At 38.5% G+C, this 22,996-nt stretch overlaps 1 protein-coding gene across 19 annotated transcripts in view; it reads right to left on the reverse strand.

Annotated features, from left to right (window-relative positions):
* The window catches only part of ROBO2 (roundabout guidance receptor 2), a 1,076,913-nt gene that overhangs the window by 124,722 nt on the left and 929,195 nt on the right, over window positions 1-22,996 (reverse strand). For all 19 annotated transcript variants that reach the window (XM_057404328.1, XM_057404327.1, XM_057404343.1 and 16 more), the window contains 3 exons: window positions 19,323-19,480; window positions 17,577-17,697; window positions 7,450-7,588 (listed from right to left, as the gene is read on the reverse strand). In XM_057404328.1, coding sequence (XP_057260311.1) covers window positions 7,450-7,588; window positions 17,577-17,697; window positions 19,323-19,480 — 418 coding nt within the window. The remainder of the gene's footprint in view (window positions 1-7,449; window positions 7,589-17,576; window positions 17,698-19,322; window positions 19,481-22,996) is intronic.

Raw genomic sequence — 22,996 nt, forward strand, 5'->3', positions numbered from 1 at the left:
AAATTCCACATTAAGTAGAATTAAGTTATTCTGTGAGTAGAAAATTCAGAGAAATCCATGTTTGAGGCTACTACTACTGGCATTAAATTTTGTTTCAGAACTCTGCTAGTGGCTTCATTAATTTCCTGAAATGTAACAATTTTAGGATGCTAAATAAGAGAGAATTCAAAAATAAAACATTCTCTTGTGACAACCCTATTTTAAGTGCACTGCCAGTCATCACTTCATAGATCACCAGTGGTTCACACAGCATAAAGAGAAAACATGCAGGCAGGACACAATTCCTTTATGGTTGCTGTCCATGGAGTTGTAAAGCTATTTGCCCAACCTTGACCCTTATGTAACCAACTGGAGACTGTTTTCATGCATCTGCAAACAGACTGCCTGAAACAATAGCTCTTCTTCAGCTCTGTAGTGAGGACTGACACTTAACATGAAGGCAATTTAAATGTCAATGTTATTAACCATTTCTCTGCTGATCAGTCTAGCAGAGCCACACATCTAACATTTTGCTCACAGCATTTAATATTTCATACAAACTGAATGGTAGATAATACTGGGTTAGACTGTAGACCTCTGGGGTAACTGCAGGACAATGCATTTACAGGACTTGCTTCAAGGCCATGCCTTGATGGATTTAAAACATAAAAAAATACTCTAATTTACACTTCCTCTTGGCTATTCATTCCTCAGAAAACTGTAAGGAATATTGTTTTCACTTACAGAACAGGAAGGGATCACTAACAGTCAAAATATTAATCAGAGAAGAGGTATTCTCAACCAAAAGAATAACAGAAGGGGGTACCCCACCAGCACTGGCCTACATCATCTTGACACTATGTAGACAAAAAACAACCAATCCCTGCTTCTCTTTTACCCCTCTTCACCTCTCTATCTCTAAATGATATCTCTGGCTTTACAGAAGTAGTTTTCTCAAATGATTCAACATAACAGCTAAAAATATGCTTACACTGCACTCCACTGAGATCTGCCTGTGTTCAGTTAGGCTTCATGGATTCTCTGCAAGTACTGCCGCTGCTTGCCCTGTGCCAGAGATGTGCTGCATTAAACCCAAGATAACAACATCCTCTGAAAACAACCTGTACTCCCTCCAGATGTAAGTAAGAATACAAATGACATATTAAACCTCCTTCATTCACTGTCTCTTTTTGACAAGCTATTAAGTTCATCCAGTCTTCTCCCCTATGCTCCTCATAAAGGGACTTAATCTCTCCTTGATGCTTTCACTTAGGAAGCAAAAGATGGGCATGCAAATCACACTAGATCTAACCAGAGGTGATGAATAGTACATGTGATACAGCTAATATGAAAAACAGCCCTTTTCCCTGACCCTTTATTTAAAACCATTAATTGTTATTAATTGCAACAGAAATTTGCTGATGTAACCAAAGATTATATCCATTACACAACTAAAACACACTCTTTAATTAATTTTCAATACACATTAGACTGCATTTTGTTACAATCTGCACAGAGATTAGCTATACCAAAGCACACAGCACTGTAGTGTTATTAACTCATATTTCATGGAAAGGTCATTCGCCCCTTAGTTGTATCTAGAGGAGGCTGTAGTTAAATACCTCACTCTTCCATCTACAGAATACAAATAGAATTATGTAGCACTGTGTTGATTCTTAAAAATTACTGTCTCTCTGGCTTTCAGGTGCTATCCTGTGACCATGGATGTGATGGATTGACCCGGGTTAGATGCCAGATGCCTACCAACGGTCCTGCCCTGAGGAGGAATGAGAGGCAGAGACAACATGTGATGAACTGACCACAATTCCCATTCCCCACTCGCCTATGTCACTGGTGGGAAGAAGGTACAGAAAATCAGGAGTAAAGTTGAGCCTGGGAAGAAGAGGGAGTGGGGCAAAGGTGAAGATTTAGATTTTATTTTATCATTACCCTGTTCTGATTTTTATTGGTAATAAATGAAACCAATTTCCCCAAGTTGGTTCTGTTTTGCCTGTGACAGTTATTGGTGAGTGATCTCTCCTCATCCTTCTCGCTTCATGAGCCTTTTGTAATATTTTTTCTCCCCAGTTCAGGTGAGGTGCAGGAAGGATAAAGTGACATTTGATGAGCACCTGGTGTCCCACCAGGCTCAACCCACCACAGTGGAGAAATGCAAATGCAGAACATCCTGGTTATCAGGCCCTATTATCTACTCTTAGAAAATCTAGCTTTTTCTGAATTTACTGGGATAAGGTTTGCTTTCAGTAGCATTTAAATCCACTTCAAAGATTTTGGAAGACAGCTATATATTTTTTTAAACTTCATCGTTTACCCTTAGTATTGAGCTTACAAGAAGCCATAGAGGAAAGCACAGAACTTATAGTAATTACTGAAAATGCACACCTATCAGAAGTATGACAGACAGTATTTCTGCACAGGCATGTGTATACAATTACTTTTCAGGCACAAAGAGGCCAGTTTTAAAACCAGCAAGAAGTAGACATAAAAAATAACACCTACACAGACTTTTGTTGGAGCTGACATACAGTTAACTCTATGCATTAAGAATGCATTTCCCCAAATAATTTTCCACGGAGATTCCTAATCTTTAGTAAATAGGAAAGGTTACTGTGCTGTTTATAATTTTCACTGCTGTGTGTCACTGCTTTGTTTCATTTAATAACCTACAATCTCTTAACACATAGCAATATATTTTGTGTAAACTACACACTATTTTCGCTCTGAAGCAACAGTCTTGGTTCTCTGCCTACGCTCATATTGCATAAGAGGTGTGTAAAACAAACACCTCTTCCTGCTGGTGCAGTTGCCACTTTTCATCTCTAGTACAATATTCCTCTAATCAGACAGTGCCTGTAAATGCAGCTTACGAGAGCAGGTTGTAATTTCATTAAAGATGTATTTACTGAGCTAAACCAGCTGTTCTGAGCTGGAATGCAAAAAAAAACCCACCAAACAGGCCCATGTGATTGCCACTCAGCCATTTTTAAGGCAGCTGAAAAATACATTTGCTGAGCTAACCTCACTCTCCCAAAGAGCTGGCACTGCTAGCGTCTTCTGTGTAAGAGGTTTGAATAGTTATTACAGTGTGCCATAAATTTTAACTTGTAATTGAAAACTTCCCCCCCCCCCCCCAAAAAAATAGATAAAAAAGTCCATATTACTTGCTATATAATTACAGGCTATGCAGCTGCTCTCTTCAGCTTTGCTAGAAAATTTGAAGACATGAAACGCTGTAGAAACCACATTCAAATTTTGATTCAATTGGTAGTCACAGATATGCCACTCTCATACTCTCAAATAATATTGCTTTCTTCCTGTTACCAGGACTATAAAAGCAGACAAATCAGAAGTTGATCCAGGACACACTGAGTTCCTCTCCACGCAGGAGATCATCAGCTCCTTAGCAGGAAAGCGTCATCTCTGGTTCTGCCAAGCAGATATCAAAGCGAAAACCACCTGAACATGTGGCTGGAAAAAATCTTTAATGTCTAAAGACTAGTTTTGTTTAATTTTCAATAGGTCCTGGTCATTACACATGGCCACAATTGTCTGAATTGCTTTAGTACAATTTTTGTGCCAGTTCCTTGTGTCACTTGCAATGAAAAGAAACTCCATACATGAAAGAGTGAACCTAATATTTCAACCAAAGGCATAGGACTGGTGACCGCACAATACCCTGTTCACTTCCAGTAGTTTGACATGTGTTATACTTGATTAACTCTTCCCTAGCCTTTGTGTACTGTGGAAGCTATGGTATGATGCTGAATTTTTAGAGCAATTAAAATAAAATATACACCAAGCACCTCTACCCTTGACTCACAATGAATTTCAGTCTTGGGTCACTGATCTGAAATCAACAGCTTCTGGGAAAAAAGCTTTACACACCCCAGACTTAGCAGTGTACTTTGTTTTAGCCTGTTGGTGTAGTACCAACATTGTTACTGGTGAGCTTTAATTTGCTGGGATTGGCTTAGTCTCTAAAAAGAATTTTCTACCCTAAAGAATGCAATTCATTCATAATGAAAGTCCAGTAAATTCATAGTAAAAGGACTATGAAAACAGCATAAGTCACAAAGCTGTTTCCCACTGGTCCTTCTTATCACCTTCTTAATTCCTGCCCAGCCATACACAGAAGAGCTCCATGGTGTATACCACAGTATTTGAAACCTCAAGTCAGGTGTACAAGATCTTGGACAAGTAACTTCCTTGATTGGTAGTGAGACCTATCTTTCCCAGGCATTTTGAAAACTTCCACTATAAGAACCTTTTTAAGGTTTTAAATTCAAAATATAGACTATCATAGTCGGTTTCTATCATCTATTCAAAATAGCTAAAATTTGGAAGCAAGCCTTGCACCTTCAGAATAAATTGAAGTCCATCTGTTCTCAGTTTTAAAGCATGGTTATTCATAAATTTCTGGATAATTACATAGAAACTTCAACAAAATGGCCAAATTACTTTTTTTTGTAGTCGTATTTTCAAACATAATAATTCCTTTAGAAACTGCTTCCCCCCCCCCCCCCCCCCATTCAATCCAATTGCAACTAGAGATGCTTACAGTTCACCAGGGACCTTTATAATTAAAACTGTAAAAGCCTGAAATTATTTTCCAATTATTACTCAACACACCAGTCGGTGCAGCAATACTGTTTATATTTGTCACCAGAAATTACTGTGATTACTTTTCTCTTTGCTTTCACATGTGTCACTAAAAAAACCTAAAAGGAAAGAAGACAGAAAAACAGAGAAGGATTTCTGAAGGCTATGGATGTAGTATCACTGATTCTGGCATTCACCAGGAGAATCACAGAAACAAGATGCATATACAATTTCAATTCATCCCACTTTGCCAGCACTGAACTAGACACTTCTTAAAGCTGAACTAACAACAGATACATTTGAAAATGTGCACTAACTGTTGAAACAGGTAGCTACTATAATTGTCTCACAATCTAGGGATGAAGCCATAGGAAATTATTAACAGAATGGAAACAGACAGATGTGCAAAGAACGTCGTTAGGGGTAGAAACAAGAAAATGGATATTGAAAACTGTAAGACAAATAGCTGCACAGATATGCTCAGAAGAATTTCTGTATACAGAAAGAATTAAAAAGGACAATCCTTGAGGGATTCATATTTAACTGCAGATCTTTATAATACAGGTGCTCAGAAGATAAAGCTAGTTTTGGTTTTGCCTCAAAAAAGAGAAAATAAAACCCTCCCCACTTTGTCAAGGAGGAAAAAAAATTCCTCTTTCTAAGAAGAAATTTTCTTCTTAATGTATAAAGTTGCTCTATTATCATTTTCTCATCCATCTATTCATTTAAACTACACCTGAGCAGATTTCTTTGCTTGCATTAAGAAATCCAGAAAAAAATAATAGGTTTTCTTTTAGCTGTTCCAAGTTTATCTTCCTTGATTTAAGTACCATACAGCATGGCTTGGAAATTTCCACTTTTTGGACAGCGAAGGTTCTGCTCATATACCTTGCTATACAAATGAATACAATTGAGAAAAGTAAACATAAAGTCCTGATCATCAGAGGTGTTTGCTTTTTTAGTGTATGTTGGACTCTACTAGATGACCACAATCCATGCTGCTCAGGTGGTGGTAACTTGCTACACAGGCAGGGGCAGTGGTAGTCCTCTATTCCCTGAGGTGGTCTCCAGTGTCAGATTTGGAAACCTTGCCCCTTCTTTACCCACCCCCCCCTCTGATGCTCTGGGAAGCAGAGATAAATGAAGACATACCCCCACAGTCTGCTTGAAGATGCTGAAACAAAGTTAATAAAATGTTAAAGAGCAGTGCAAAAACACTGCAAAACATTGTGAGTGGTTTCTGAGTCTGAAGTTGATTATGACCAGAATGTATCTGATGAACCTTCTCTTCTTCTAGTTAAAAGCCCAGTGAAAACTTTCTATGATTCCTGTTACATTTCTTCTTTACAAATACATCAAGAGTGAACAGTAAAAATTACCCCTAAGGCCACAATACTATGTTTTTCACAGTCAGATATAAAAGAAAACAAAGGAACATAGTCATTGGAAAAAAACTAATAAAAAGTTAAACCTAATCAAAGGCAGTGTTTGTTCATCTTCTATTACTTCTGCTTATAAGATTTAGAAGTAGACATGATTTAAAACAACAGAAGTAGCACAGCAGTAAGAACAAATCACAGAAGCACAATGTATTTACTATGACTACGCTACAATGCATGGTTAAATGGCAAACAAAGAGAAAAAAACTCATCCTGCCATCCAAAATTCTGATCTTCAAAATATTCTATGTACTACAGGCATATACATCTACCGATACAATTAGCAAAACAGCCATGTAATTTTTAAACAACACAAATTAGCCGCAAACACCATTGCAGCTACTCTTTTTTAAGATCATGATTGGAGGATCAGAAATAACAACTGACAGCCAGTCTATGTAACTCTAGTGTTTAAAGCACTGAAGAACAGAAGCTTTAGATTTTTTTTTCTCCTTTCTTCAAATTCCTTTGGCAACATCCCAGGAACAACCAACCTTTGTCTTTCCCTGGTAGGAAAGAACAATCAATTGTGGTGGGTGAAAAAAAGAGGCACTATTCATGTCTCCTGTTGAAATTAAAAGCATGGTGCAAAAGTGAGTCAGGTGTCACAGGGCCAGACGGATCAGTTTCGTTATGCAGAGCTGGGTTCTAATTCCTGTTGCCAGACCTATTTCTGTGTTAACATCTTTTAATCTAATAATGATTCAGCATCAAAACTAGAAAAAGTTCCAGAAAGCAAGGACCAAACTCTGTTCTGTCAGTGAAAAGAAGCCAAGATAATTTAACATCCTCTTATGACAAGACTCTCATCTCCTGCTTTCTTTGGAATTTTCTCCACATTCGTTCCAGACTAAATGAATCTTTCTTGAACACAAAGGGCCTGTTCCAGATTTCAACTTTGTTTTCCCCTTCTGCTAGCCTAGTATTTTGATTCCTCAAGAGGAAGGTTTCTCTCTGAGACTGAAGAGATATGAGCCAAGAAGCCAACAGAGCCTACCACAGCACTCTGCTTCCAATTCATCCTGCTAAGCACAATGGAACGGCTCTGCAACTCTGCAGCCAAATTTTCTCCCTTTAGTATCAGCACGTTATTATGAAGGCTGTTATCACCAGTACATTCCTAAAACATCTTTACTTTCTCCAGCAAATTCAGTGAACGCCCATTTGTTTGCAATACCTACACATCACTTTTCTTCCTTCCACAGGAATCCATTATCTGGACAACTCAACCCAGATTGGGTTTCCCTGCTCAGCTGGCTCTGGAACAGGTTTTGTGGTGCCAAAGACCACTTTATGGGAAATAAATTTTGGCCATAATGTCAAATAACAAACTATAAGCAGTAGGGAGCGATTCCAGCATTACTTAAGAGTTGGAATTTGAAAGTGTGGGGAACATGAATGTTGGTCTCACCTTCCTCTTGGTAAGTCTGCATCATCTTTCTTCCACCGGACTGTGGGTGTGGGATCCCCCTGCACCTGGCACCGGAAATCCACAGCCTCCTCCTCCAGCACCACTTGGTTAATCGGTCGCCTGAGAAACGTGGGCCGTTCTTGAAAAGAGATATTAAAATTCCTTAGTGAGTCAGAGGGTTGAAATGAACACTTTTGACTTTTCAGCATCTTTCTGTTTACCGATTCACAGAATGAAGAAAGGAGGCTGAGCTCCACAAATTCACACAAGTGGAACTGATGATGTGCATAAAGAACCAGGAAGACTCCAGGCTGGAAAGCCAAGGGCTGTCGCATCTGGCCCTCATGTGATAGCTCAGTGCCAGCAGAAGGAAGCTTGTGCTAGCAATGACTACCCACACACCACGCAAACAGAGAGGTCTCCAAGGCCATGCCTTTCTCTGTGAATGTTTTGGCTCTGCACTCCCGGATACACAGAGTGTGATCTAAAATCTCCTGTCTGCCCTAGCGATGTATGAGCTGCCAATGGAGATATCCTGCCTTTGGCAATAATCAATATCTTTATGATTCATAGGAAAACTAAACTCTGTGTTATGAATCTCAGCCAACCGTGGACTATGTCTACAGAGGTCAGAGCTTCCCTGATCCCCATCACTAACTTCACCATGGAAAACTAAATTAAGACCTGAATAATAAGTCCTGTTTACCCTCGTTATGTTAGCCTGCACAGCTACAAATATTATTAATCATCATAATGTTGTACAGGCCTGCTTAAAATCCAGATGCAGAGCCACAATCTGATCTCAGTTATACTGGTACAAACTCAAAGTACCGGTAATTTCATTTGAGAGGATGTCACTGGGGTTAGTTTCCAAGTTGCCTTTGGATTGCATGAATTTTGTTCTGTCCTCCCCTAGCCATACCACACTTTTATTGTCATAAATTATTTCTTCTAGTCAAACCATTGTAACACTGGGTTTATATGAAGCAGTATTTCAAGACAGGGATTTATTATAAAGATATTTAAAACTGGTTACACACTACATTTCACATTTCATTCTCAGCAAGTTGAAGGGTATAATGTCACTTAAAAACTTACTTAAAATTCACACAGATGTAAATGGTACCAGATACTGACTCAGGCAGTTTGTCTTGATAACTACAGAGCTGAGTTTGTGGGTTGGATATCCATGTTTATTGTACCATAGTAATGATAATATAGTAATAATAATAGTATAACATTAAAAGAATATTAATAACATTGCAAAATCAAGCACACAGCACCTCGGAGCCAGAACTAAGGCTGTCTGTGTGCCCTTTAATCACTCCCTTCCTATCTATGCCTTATGGGACTGGCTGCAATTATACGATGGCACACTATTTTTTTCAACATCTTTAGATTGTTGGTATTCATTTAGTGAGCAGGTGTTTAATATTTTGCTATAGTTGTTCCATTTAGTGGGTGGCCTCCTGTCAGACTACTCAAACTTCACTTCAAAGGCAGAATTATTAATTTCCTCATGACCTCCACTGCACCCATCTTAATGCTTTATAAACAATTCTCTTATTTTCATAGCTCCTCTCTGAGGTGCAATGGAGAGCTAAGAAAGCATGGGAAGAAGTATCTGCTAAATTTTCATGCTCAACCTGAAACACAAAACTGTCACTGTTTTTTTAGGAGGGGGGAAAATTTAGCATTCATTTTGATTTCAGTTGCAGTTATTAAAATATTCATCACTTGTACAAATCAGAATATTAAGTCAGAAAATAAGGAACACAAAACCACCTGTTAATAATTATGTAAATGAGTGACTGCATCACATAGGAATTCCATGATACAAGCAGAGGGACCTATTGGCAGGGAAAACATATTTTGTCAGCAGAAGAATAGACATGCTCAAGAATCTAAAGCACTTTTCCAGATGCTAGAGATAAAAACATGTCTAATGGGCAGAGATTCTTCTGCCCAGTTCTCCCAAGCCATTGCTATTATCCTATTCCTAGTCCTTCCCAGGACCTGCAGGTTCCATTAGTGTTTGAGTAAGTAAATTCAGTTCTAGTCTCTCTCTCTCTTCACCTTGAAGTCTGTCTTTATACCCTGTTTCAAGTCTGTGTACAAGTCACATATAACCTTCACTACAGCTCCTTGTTCTGAGTGTTCTTCATCAGGTTTTTTCTTCTGTGTATGTAATTTCCTGACCCTTCCCCAGCTCCAGCTAGGTTTTCTCCTACCCTCACCTATGTGTCTTTGCCAGCCTGCGACAGTGCTTCAAGCCCCTCTTCATTCCAGCTGCTGGCTGCGTCAGATGTTTTGAGCTGATGACTGCTTCTTTATTCCCAATTTATCTGCTTTCCACAATATTAGCACAAGAAAAACTGGTTGAAGTAACCAAGCATCATCCCAAGAGAATGACAGCAGCAGGAGTGCAGAAGCTCATTTCCCAAGTTCGTGAGACCTGCCTTCTACCTTGTCCCTCTGATGTATGAATTGATGATTTATTCTTTGTTTAGGCAGGTGCATATTTGGCTAATTTTAGTAAAAATTGTTTGGACAAGCAAAGAAATTGCATCTCTGGCATAGTGTAGGTATTTCCCACCAAATTTTAGGTCCCAGCTATTCAATATGAAGGACCCGCATTTCTCAGGACAAAAAGCTACCTCCATTCCTCTCCTTCAAATCCTTCTCCACTTCCCTCCAATCACCGTTTTCACCTCAAAATTGCATGAGCTTCAACATTTTTAAAAAAGAATTAATTATTTTGGTAATTAAAACAAAATAAAAAATCAGTTTTCAAATCCAGCATGGGAATTTTTGGATAAGGCCTTTTAGTTTGACAAACTGATTAAAACTGGACAAAGTAACAAAAGTATTAGCTGCTGACCTTAATGCTAGCAATGCACTTGGCCTGGCTGTAATTATGTGGATCTAGAATGGAATACCTTAATGAAGCTTTATGTAAGTTTACAACAGTATCTTATTCTCAGCTTCTTTCCTAAGAAGAGCTCAGACCAAACCCTGCTCTGAGCTCATACACAACACACTCTGCATTTTGATATTTGTTTTTCACGAGATGATCCTACACCAAGAAATTTAGATCCAGATCAGCATCCTCATAGGTGATTTAGAGACCCTGGTTCATCCACACTGAATTTAAATAACTCTGCATGTGCCTGTATGTTGGCTTAGTCTGCATACAAAAATGATTTTAGACCATGTTTATAAAAGCTGCCTGTAAACAGCTAAGAAACGAATGTATGCATGTTTATGAAATTGCTACTTGTGGCTGTAAATCCTTCTATACAGGAGATTAGAAAATAAATTCCCATCACATTTTTAGGAGAGCCCAGCTGATAAGACAGGAAATGGCCCAAAGGTCATTAGGTAAATCACTTGATTCCACATCAAGGATTTGATGTATTAGGAGTATACACACACATTTGTTTCAGATCAGCTTCTCAAACTGTGTATTTCCCAAACCAGTTAAGAAATTGCTAGAAAATAAATAGCTATGTAAGTACAGATCCCAGTTGGCAAGGACATGCAAATACCAATAACTGTTCTTTCCATTTTTCCATCACCTCTGCATTTTATATGGGATGAATCAGGAAAGAACAAGTTCTCTCTCATGTTGTTTCCTGGATTTGTATCACTCAGACAACCCTATGAATATGTCCAATAGCTAATTATACAGCTATAAAGTGATCAGAGGGAATGCCATTGCCAATGCAATTAACATTCTTTATGTGAGATTAACTGGATTTGAGTCACCTGCATAACTTGCTTACAATGTTAATCTCTCAAGAGACAGGGCGCTACTTGCCCAAGCATGCTAAATAAAGAAGGCTTCTTCATGCAGCCAGATCAAATTTAGTTTCAGAGCTAAACCTGAGAAAAATTACTTGTATTTTTTCCTCCTTTGAAATGGTTTGCCCATAAATAAAGCCTTGCGGTATAATTAAACATTGTTACTCTGTCAACAGCATTCAGAACAATATATTTGAGAAACAAGAAGAAAGGGCAATAAATTAAAATCATAGACATATATAAAAAATTTAATATAGCTATTTTATAAGCTTTCACTGAGTAAATAAAGTACCTACTTCCCAGACTTTCTCTGATGAATATTAAAAATCTTTGAGGAGAACTATAAAATAGGTCATGGGTATATGTCATGTCAACCGGTCGTGCTATTACTAGTGTGACCTTTATAACTTCAGAATAAACTTTGCTTGCAGTTATAAAAGGGGATTGTTAATGCAATCTGGACACATACCTACAATCTGTTGTAGTGCTTGAGATCTGCACTGCAAGAAAACCTACAGAACTGATCCTAACGAGAAACACAAGAAAATCCTTTCCTTGCTTTGCGTGCTGACACAAGTTAACCCCAGAACTCAATTTTTCCTCTATTTAACCATTGGTCTGAGTAACACAGTCTATTAGAGAGGCTCAGATGACCTTCAGCTGTATTATTGCCCTTTCTCTGTTCCTCAAAAAGTTAGACAGCCATATATGGGACCTCAATCTAATTAAAATGATCCTTAATATATTTTCTCTGCTGAGGCAACTGCTAGAGTAAAGGATTTGATGGCCCCCATAATGTACAGGCTCAATCTGATATAGAATCTGTCTTTACTGGGAAAAGGCATCGGGGTTTTTTCACTGTTTTTGTGTTCTAGGCAGATGGTTTGATATTTAAAGACATTTTTCTACGGCCTCTTTTTAGGCACTTCACCATTTTTTATTTGAGCAATTAGCACTCCTGTAGACATTGTAAACTTCTACACTTTAAGCAGTACTCAAGATGTGATGAGATTATACAGTAAAGGTATGGAGCACTGTTAAAAGGCACATACAACAAAGTAGAATGATTTTTATCAAGTGTTAGTGTTTTCCTCCTTTCATATACATCTCTGTGTTAATTTCAGGTTTTACTGAGTATTACTTATGGATTTTGGAGACCAAATCCTATTACAACTGGTCAGCACCTGTAGATAACAAATACTGCTGTGCTGGTTTTGACTGGGGTAGAGTTAATTTTCTCCATAGTAGCTAGAATAGGGCTATGTTTTGGATTGTGCTGAAAACTGTTGATAACACAGGGATGTTTTAGTTACTGCTGAGCAGTGCTTGCACAGAGCCAAGCCCTTTTCTGCTCCTCACCCCACCCCATGAGCGAGTAGTCTGGGGGTGCACAAGGAGCTGGGAGGGGACATGGCGAGGCCAGCTGACCCCAACTGACCAAAGGGATGTCCCAGACCATAGGGTGATGGCACCAGCATATAAAGCTGGGGGAATAAGAAAGAGGGGAAAATTCAGTTATGCCATTTGTCTTCCCAAGTAACCGTTAAGCATGCTGTAGCCCTGCTTTCCTGGAGATGGCTGAACCCCTGCCTGCCGATGGGAAGTGGTGAATGAATTCTTTGGGCTGCTTTAATTGCATGCACACCTTTTGCTTTACCTATTAAACTGTCTGTATCTCAACCAATGAGTTTTCTCACTTTTATCTTCTAAATCTTGCCCCCATGCCACCAGGAGGATAATGATCAGGAGGCTGGTGCTCAGTTGCTGGCGGGAGGTTAAATCATGACAACTGCAAAGTCAAACTGGCTTATTGCAAACTGATACATGTACACTACAGCTGAAAAATACAAGGATTTGAAGAAAAACAGGAGGAGCTTCTCTCTGAATGACAAAATTCACACTGCAAATTTCTCTGTCTTGAACTGTGAATGTATACCCAGTTTTGGTAGATTTTCCATGTAACTGGGAAAGCTTCTGGGACTAATCTCCACAATATGACGGGACAAGACTTTCTGATATGGCCTTTCTTGTAGTCAGAGCTCAGGAAAGTAGAATGTGGCACAACATCTTCCTTAAGGGATTTTGGGATTTTTTTCCTCTAACATCATATCATCCTGGCATACTTTTCCTGGAACTATGGTATCTCTTTCAGTCTGACAATGTCTAGAGAACATCAAACACAAATACTTCTTCATGCATCAGACAAAAATACCCCTTGATCCCACAGGACCTTATTAACTGAAAAAAGGTTCAGGTACCAAAGCAGAAATCAAAGATTAAGCCAAAACAATCTTCAATATGTCTGCATTGACATATCTTTTAAGACATTTTTGTACTGTCCTAGTTATGTTTTATATTCTTTTGAGGCTCTTCTAAATATAACTTTTTGCACTGCTTGATGCCAGCCTCTTGAAGTTGATATATTAAGGCTTTCATTGATTTCACTAAGCTTCAGAATCAATATACAAGATATACCTTTGTACATTCTCTTCAAACATACCATTTTAAGTCCAAAGGAAAAAAAAACAAGAGTCTGAAATAGTTAAAACAACTTGAAAAGTTATCTGAGAATAGTGCAGTAGTATGACAAAATGATAAAAGATTAACTTAAACAGTAATTCTTTATTTAATTTTTGGCTCTATATTTTGTGTTTACAAAAAATGCTTTCTTACAAATTGGAATGAAACTGTTTCTGGTTGGCATCTTGCTTTAATTCTGTTCCACCAAAGGCTATACACCCAAACACAAGCAAAGCAGCCTAATATCTATCACTTACACGTCTGAATTTGGCCTTTACAATAATGCATTCATAAAGTACCATGCTACCTCTTTTTGTGAATGTTAGGATAGATAGATTAGTTATTAACTTCCTTTAAAGGCCAACTTAGACTGCAACAGACCTTGTCTTCTTGCTTTAATCCGTGATTACACCTTGGAGTCTTGTAAAAGGCAGAAACAATCACTAGTGCTTGAAAGCAAAGACTAATATCATGTAATGCATCACTGCCACTATTCAAAACACCAGGATAATTTTTTGGAAGCACAACTTATATGATCAGTTTTGTTTGTGATATTTTACTGTGAAAGTTTGGCCATTTTTCTGCTGGAAGAAGAAACATGACTTGGGAACAAAAGAAACACAATCTGCAGTGACACTAAAAGTAGGCTGTTAGCAGTGACTAAATGTTGAAAACTAGGTTGCTTATGCAGATGGGGCTGACAAATATCATACTCATTTTGTGAAAGTTCTACATGTATTATCCACAACTGTCTCTTAGCAATAATTCTTACTGAATGGGTACCCAGCCAAGTAGCTACATTCTGCACATGGCAAACTTTCAATTTTATCTCCTGCTTCTTTCCAAGGTAGTTTCTTATTGCCCATGTATTTTATTGTTTTTAAACTCAGGAAAGGTGTAATCTTTTAGGCTAGGCTTCAATGCTGTTCCCCTTGGGCCACCAATTACCACCACACTGACTCAGTTTTTCCAGAGGCAGTACCTCAATATGAATTTACTGTATAGGAAGCCAAAGATCTGTCATGAATCACATGCAGAAATTAACTTCAGCTATTACAGAAAAAACTTGCAAAGCCAAAAGTAACAAGTGGTTGATTCCTGGAAAGGTTTGTAAACTAGTATGAAACAGTTCATTTTCCTAGAGTAGCATGTTTACTAAGGCTTCCTTCAGACTATGGAAAGGTTTTGGGGGTTCGCTATTTGGAAAATGAAGAGAGACATTAATAATCAGCTACTTTATACACATTCCTCTCCAGAATCAGCATCAGCTGTAGGCTTTCCAGCCACTTTACTGCATTCTCTAAGTCTCTCAGCTACGAGATCTTCATTTTAACTCTAAAGCCCATTTTCAAATATCTTCAAAGCAGTTAAAATTGCGCACATGAATAAGTATTATGATATTTTTAGCAAATTTTTCTCCATGTTTGCACTATTCCCATGTTCCCCAAACCTGTGAGTCATCTTAGAGGAAGGCACTGGACTTAACAAATGCCCCGTAGCTGAACATGCACAGTCAATCTGATGTTTCCCAGAGTTGCTGGATTTATTGTGTATGCTGAGACTGATTGGAGTGCCCTGTAGATAAGTTGTTTCCTGGAAAAATCATGGATAATGCTCTCCAGTGCACTTGTGCATGCACCCACTCACCCACTATCTGCTGCCAGTAGCCCAGGAATGGAATACAACTGTTCTGCTGGTGGAAGGCAAAGCTAAGTCACCTCCTATCACACAGGGCAGACCAGGGCTAACCTCTGCGCATCTATCCAGTGAACCCAATACACCAACATGGAGCATCAGGGCCGGGTGGCACCCAGAAAGTGGGCACAGGATAGTCAAATTGGCTTGTTAAACAGCAGATGATGACCTGAGTGCCTGCATTCTGCATGCTACACTTGTACAGCGAAAAGGAAGATAAGAAGGCAATACCTAGGTTGAAGGTGAATTTTAGATAGGAAGATACCCAGATGGGAAAGGAATTTAAAATACAATTTTCTTCAAGAAGCCTAACACAATTATGAAGAATTAAAATACCTAATTTCATTTATTGCTGATTTTGTTCACTATTCACAAATTAGGTTTAGGTTGTATTTTAAGAGTTGATTGCTATGATTAAATCCTGCAAAAAAAAAATAATCAGAACATTGCAATTGGCTATGTATTATTTTACATATCAAGACAAATCTAATATTTTTTGTAGCTCTGCAGGATACAAAATTACATGCCTAGTTCAATTTTTATTCCTACAGTTCAATGCCTTTTAACAAATTATTTTCTTAAGCATTTCTTAAGGCTTTATAGTTTAGGACTGCAATCTGCTTGCTATCCACAGGGAGTATTAACAGAGATTATCAGTACTTAAACTGATGAAGAAGATATGTCATGTCTCTTTTACATTTGTAAAAAGGCACATCTTCAACAGATGGGCTGCGAAGGACATAATAATTTGACAGAGATCATTTCTGTGTTGTGTTGTTTTTTTTTGCAAGGTATACTAGTTCTGCCTTTAAAAGTCCATGAATCCACAATAAACTAAGCGGAATGGAAGCTTTTACAGCCTTGGAATGCTGGAAAGCAGCAAATCCTCAGTCACCCACAGATCTTGTCTAGCAGAAACTTTTCTATGCCTTTTTAATACCATAATATGTTTGGGTTTTTTTCAAGTGGACAAACAAATGTTGAATTGCACATAAATGCAAACACAGCACCATGTGACCGGGTTTTTCAGCGCACCATATTAGGCAGAAGGGAAAAAAAAACCAGGAACATCTGCTTGAGAAAGGACCTTAGGATTTCTATGGAAAGTCCTACTAGGATTACAAGCACTCTTGTCTGGAATTTTAGTATTCTATCAAGGATATCAAAAAGCTTGTAGCAGGAGGGAACATTAATGCTTTCTCTCTCTCTTTTGTATCCCTGTATGGGTTCTCTTTAGCTGTGAGGGTTTTTTTCCTTATTGATTTTCTTCTGTTTGCTCAAGACCTCTTGACTAATTCCTGCAAACCCACAGCTGATGGCAAATAGAAATGTCATGACTGCAGGATGTACCGCAGCAGGAAAGAAGTCTTGCTTCTTTCCCAGTTGTTGGCAGGACGGATCCAGCTCTAGGTTCAGTACTATTCTATTCTTGCTGCCACAGCTCAAATGTTCCTAACAACTTCTTGCTTTGCCCATTAGGTCTGGAAGTTCTTTCATGCAGGACGCCTATTCTATTTTGATTTACTCAGCAGCACTAACCCTAAATGATGCCCTGGCTTGCAGAATGAAAAGCTGTTTCATGCCCTTTAAAAAGAAACAAATGACAGAAGTATCTCTATATATTAAAAAAAATTGATCTCGGGGTTTTCTCCAATGACTTTTTACTGATCAATTGAGCTCTTCTGTGCTCTCCTACAAAGGTTTGATTTCACAGTCCCACAGCAATAAGGAATTATTCAAATAGGCAATGCTGGTCCAAATCTCTGGCAAGCAGGCATTTGTCAACCATATTAGAAGTAGCTTAATTACATTTTGTGAGGGAGAGCATTGTGTTCTGCACTACCGTCTCTGAGCGTATGCACACCACCAAGGACCTCTAAGTAGACTGAAACTGTGTGCTGAGAAAGAAAATGTTGAGCCATCACAGCTCCATAATTACAAACTGCAGCCTTTGAAACCTGGTCTTCTGCAGAAAGTCTGAAATGCATCTGAAGCAGTACTATTGCATTTTGTTAACCTTGTTTCGCCTCCTATTTTGATGAGTCACCTAGGTCAATTAGGTCTATGACATTTGCAGTGAAAGGAAACAAAAGCTTGAGTTGATTTACCAAAGACAGTCAGCTCTGCTGGATCGCTGTCTCGCTCCCCCACGATGTTTGTGCCAACACAAGTGTACATGCCAGCATCACTTTTTCTTGTATTGGAGATCATCAGCTTTCCACCCCGTATCTGTTTCAAAACAAGGAATGTATTTTTAATTTCAGGTAAACAAACAATACCATCAAAATGTTGCCTTCTCAGGCAGCAAGTTCTAAAGGCTAAGACTAAGGCATTTAAAATTTTTGTTTGTAAATATATGTGTAGCTTTAAAATTATAACCCTATACACTTAAATGTCTTTATGCTGTTATAAAAGACATTTTATCCTACTGACTGGTTTTAAATGCATTTCAGTTTTTTCTTCAGTTTTCATTAAATGCTTTGCATTTCAAGGATTACATTTCCTCCTCTATGGCAATGCAAAGTGCTTATAATTTGTGCGTGATGATATGCAAAGCACTCTTGACATCTCCCTCAAGAAAAAGGCAATCTTACTTAGTTTTATTTAGTTCTTTTTTTTTTCCACTGACATCTGAGCAGTTTCTTTGTTCACTGATTAACGCAGATTTTCTCTTTTCCTTGATGCAAACAGACTGAACCTAGCCCAAACTGAGAATTCACCTGCCTCCCAGAATAAACATTTTCCTGGCCTACAAAGGGTGCTTACAGAGTGAAAGAGCAGAGTACCTGAAAGCAATAAAGTAATACATTTGCAGCTTGTGAAGTCACAGACAGTGTCAAAAGTTAGTGGGGTGCTTCACAATAAGCTAAGAATACAGCCAAAGAAACCAGAGTCCAGTAATAATAACCAGTTCCCTGCCACTCTTCCTTTCTCTACTCTTGAGCAGACCCTAGCAGAGACAGCCTGGCCCACAGCAACAACTTAGACCGTTTAGCTTGAAATACTTCCTCAGGCACCCAAAGCAATAAACAAGCTTTCTGATAGTACTTCCACATCGAATAAGGTCAGCATCGAATGAGTTACATATCATTACATACAATATAAAACTTTTTAAAATGAGTATTAATAGTATTAGCATTTCAAAATTAGGAATTAAATACGTCCCCACACCCTTAATTTAGCCAATTTGCTTGCATAAACCATGACAATTTCTAATCACTTGGTAAGTTAGATATTTCTGCTGGATCCTTTTTCATTCAGTACATAGAATGAGCTGTCACAGAATTCAACCAGTGTTACTTATTTACTCAATATTAATTCTTAATCAGGAGCAATCATTCTTTAGATTATAACTTTAGTCTTTATTTAGAATACACATCCCAGTTACTATACTAAATACATTATCTATTTCATCCTATGCTGTTGGTTTTCCCCATAGAGTATTTGTGTACCTCATACATATGACTGATTATATCTTTAAAACACCTCTCTGATATAAGGTCTGGTACTCTCACTGAACTGAGATATCATTTCAATAAACTGAGGTCTAGAAAAGGTAAGGCCAAATAGATCAAAGACATCCACAGTGTCCCCCATCTAACAGAGCACCTTACATAACCAAATCTATAGCTCTAATGGACCTCCTTTACACTGGTTATACAAATCAGGCCTCAAGAAGTGCAGGCTGGAGACCCAAACCAGCAGAAACGAACCACCTCCCCCATTCATCTGGAAAGCATGGAGAGGCAAACTGTAAAGACTAATGACTATAAAGCCATAAAGTTCTGCTGCACTCAGTGTGAAGCTCCAATACAGGCTCTGCCTCTGTAGACAAGTACCCGAGTTATACTCACACTTATCCGCTCTTCTCTGTCATCAATGCGGACTTTATCTTTCTTCCAGTAGATTGTAGGCTCAGGGTGTCCACGAGGTGGTTGGCACTCCAATATGGCAGGTTCTCCAGCTGCCACCACAACATCTGTAGGGTTTTGGCGGAAGTCATCCCGTAGCACTAATGCAATAAATGAGGGAAAGAAGAAAAAAATTACTAGAAGTGATGCCATTGCAAGTGGGGGAAAAAAACACATGCAGGTACACATAATATTAAATAAACAAGCCTTAATCATTATTAGGTGATGACTTTGCACCCTGTATTTACTGTAAGAGATGTCATAAGTTTCTGAGGAATGACCTTTTGTCCAATGGAAGCAGATTTCACATACATGGGTTTTTTCCCCTTTTTTTTCTCCAGATAAGAACACTGATCTGCATTTAAATTAGAAAGACCTGCAACACCCGTGACTCTTTTTAACCTTGACAGGGTCACTTCCCATACTTGCAAAACTAGCATTGCAGGCCTGATGTTGAGTTCTTTTCATAGCAGAAACCAGCATGCTGAATATCTGGCTTGCTCGGATTTCCAACTCAGCATAAGCTGGGTGAAAAAGTGACACAACTAATGCTGAACTGTGGAGTTACACCTTGATGAAGGGTACTATTGTTATTACTGTTATGATTGCTATCACCAAATGCATGCCGAAGAGATCACCAGTTCTAAAAGCTGTCAGAGAAATCAAGCTGATGGTAGCATATTTAATTCTTCCTTTTGGTTTTTTTTTTTTTTTAGTTTCAGTATTTCTGCAACTTTGACCAGTGCTGCCCCAAGACATCGAAAGAAAAGAGCATTTAAATCACCAAGCTGTCTGAGAACTAAATTAGGCAACACAGGACAGATTCTTATGTAAATCGGGCTTCTATAAGAAGGATTAGGTCCAGCTAGCTGGCTTCAGTGTGTTAAAATAATATCCACTTCATCGTCATTCTTCAATATGTGTCCTAGTCTCTAGGTTAATTGACATTCTTATAAACATAAAACTGAAAATAGCTCTAGATGAGCTACTGAAATAGAATTTAGGGCATTTCTCCTCCTTGAATTTCAGCTACGTATGGCTTTCATTACAGCTTTAAAACAGTTCTCGCCCTTAATGGAACGGGGGCCCTCTGAGAAATTAAAAAACACTGTATCCTAGTGAAGGGGGCAAGTCAAGAAGAGTTCATCAGAAATTGCTCAGTCTCATTTCATAAGCAGAGATAATTTACTGCTTTCAATGTTAATAAAATGTGCCCCATTTTAACATTTGGAGCTGAATATTTTTCTGTTCTGTAATAAGCCAGAAGAAAATATGATTAATGCATACAAGAATTGGTTTCTGAATGGGCTGAGGTGAGAGGGCTGTATGTATGTAGCACTCAAAATGACATAGGAAGTAACTTTTATTGTTCCCCATTTTGGGATACACAGGTAGATCCCAAAGGAAGGAGGGAATTAATTGGAAGTTAATTCCTTTTCTAACACATAAAAAAAAAGAAGATTGATTGCTCTTGAAAGATAAAATAAAAGTGACAGGACACAACTGGCAACAAATGCAGCTCTGGTAAGAGCCACTAGACTTCTTCAGCTATATACCCAAATGATGTATTTTTTCCAACAGATAACAAAAGATTCAAGCCCAAAATATTTCTGATTAATACAAATACTCATACACTTCGGTTTTGCAGTAATCAAATTGTTAGAAATTGAATTATAGAGCTTCAAGATGAAAGAAGTAACTTATGCAATGAACAACACTGAAACAGTATGCTGGAGATCATGGGCTGCTGACTATCTGGCATTATGCAAACCCAAGCAAGTTCATATCACAGGAATTTCAGGGAAAGAACCACAAAAAGAAGCATTACAAAATCACATATTTTAGGAAGCATCTTCATGCATCATTGTGATCACTATCAAACCCAGGAAGAAATAATCCTAGGCAATAATATGCCCTCTTTCATATAACTGGCCACTGTATAAGTATCAACTTCTTTCATTATTTTTACACACAAAAGAAATACCAATTTTTATTGGCTTCATTCTTTGTACAATTACAGAACTTCAGTGAAAATCCATTAGTGGAAAATTGTCACAAAATCAGCAGATCCCACAACATAATGACTTTATATACTCCTACCTCCTAACCCCTAGCAGCAACATTAAGGAAGGCGTTTTCCTTGAACATTTCACACTGCTTTATGACGCTGACAAATACAGTTTCTTGGGGTGATACACAGCAAATTACATTAACTTTCTCTGAATCATCCCAGCAAACTGTGTAAGGTTCCAATCAGCCTCAGAATATGAGGCTAAGAGGTGATATGATTTTATCACATTCCTTTACCCAAGTCTTACTACAAATCTGGCTTGAATGGAAGACAAAATTGATGCTACAGGGTTTACTTAATCTTGCTCTGTACCTCAGCACATATGTGAATCTTGAATAAATATATCTCATCATTTCCATCTAAAGCATTCTGCATTTCGGAGAAAAACAAAAACGGCTGGAGGAAAATGAAATAGGGGAAAAAATAAAGCAGGGACAGAAAGACAAAGATAAGAAAAAAATGTGTGGAATATAAATTTAAAGAGAGAAAACAACTTGGAAGGGAAGACGAGGAACACTTATTTTGGGAGAGCGAAAACAAAAAGGTAAAGGAAGGAAAAGAGTAAGAATAAAAGCAAAGAGAAAAACAAGGTAAAGAGCAGAGGAAATAGGCTGTCACTCCTGCAATTCAGTGCTTTTAATGGACTATAACAACACTGATAGAAAGCACAGATGTTAATCTGATCAGCACACCCATCCCAGCACATCCAAACACCACCCCAAGAAAGAAGGAGCAGGGAAGAGGAAATGAGTGAACTGGTGACTTTGACTGTCCCACTCCAGTGGCACATAAAGCCACAGATGAAAGGAGCATCAACTGGAAGTTGAGTTCACACTTATTAGCACACAGTAAATGGAAAAGCTGCAGCACAGCTTAAGGCATTCACCATATCTAATGGCACAATCGTCTGTGAAAACAGACAAAACGGTTGAGAGCTGCAGAATATTCCTCAGCCAATTATCCACAATTGCTGAATACTTCCAAATAACTAGTAGTGTGCCTGAGCAGATCGCCCTCTCCACACACTGGCAAGAGGCTTTTGTTCACTTGAGAAGCCAGCCCTCCTCAGGGCCCTCTTGGCAGTGCACAAATATTAACATTTTAAAAATCCAACACAAGTGACAGGGTCCATTTTCTGTCAGGCTCCTCTTCCTCATGCCATGTTCTTATTTTGCTTTATTCCAATTTTAACATAAGTTACACAGCTCCCTTTGTGCTTACATGAGTGTTATCCTCTATTTAACAAGGGACACCAAACGCCAAAGAGAATGATGGCTGGCATCCCACCCTGCCTGCCCAGGCTAGCACCCCAGTCTACTGAAAGGGCAGGACCCTGGAGGCTGCCATGCAGCCCTGACATTGATGTAGAGGGGAGCTGCTCCCCACTTCCAGCCCCATGGCAGCTCAAACATCCTCACATTTCAATAGGCAAAGCCTCAGAAGGGCAAAAGCTTCTGGATGGCTACACCTCGCTGTCTGGAAAGGACAGCTAAATTGTAAACACAGTCTCCAATGCTGCTGCAGACAAAAACTAATTAAAGTTTGA

This window comes from Pezoporus wallicus, unplaced genomic scaffold (assembly GCF_028554395.1).
Source record: "Pezoporus wallicus isolate ANWC-B61680 ecotype Strahan unplaced genomic scaffold, APGP_CSIRO_Pwel_v1 contig_5922, whole genome shotgun sequence".
Lineage (NCBI taxonomy): Eukaryota > Metazoa > Chordata > Aves > Psittaciformes > Psittacidae > Pezoporus > Pezoporus wallicus.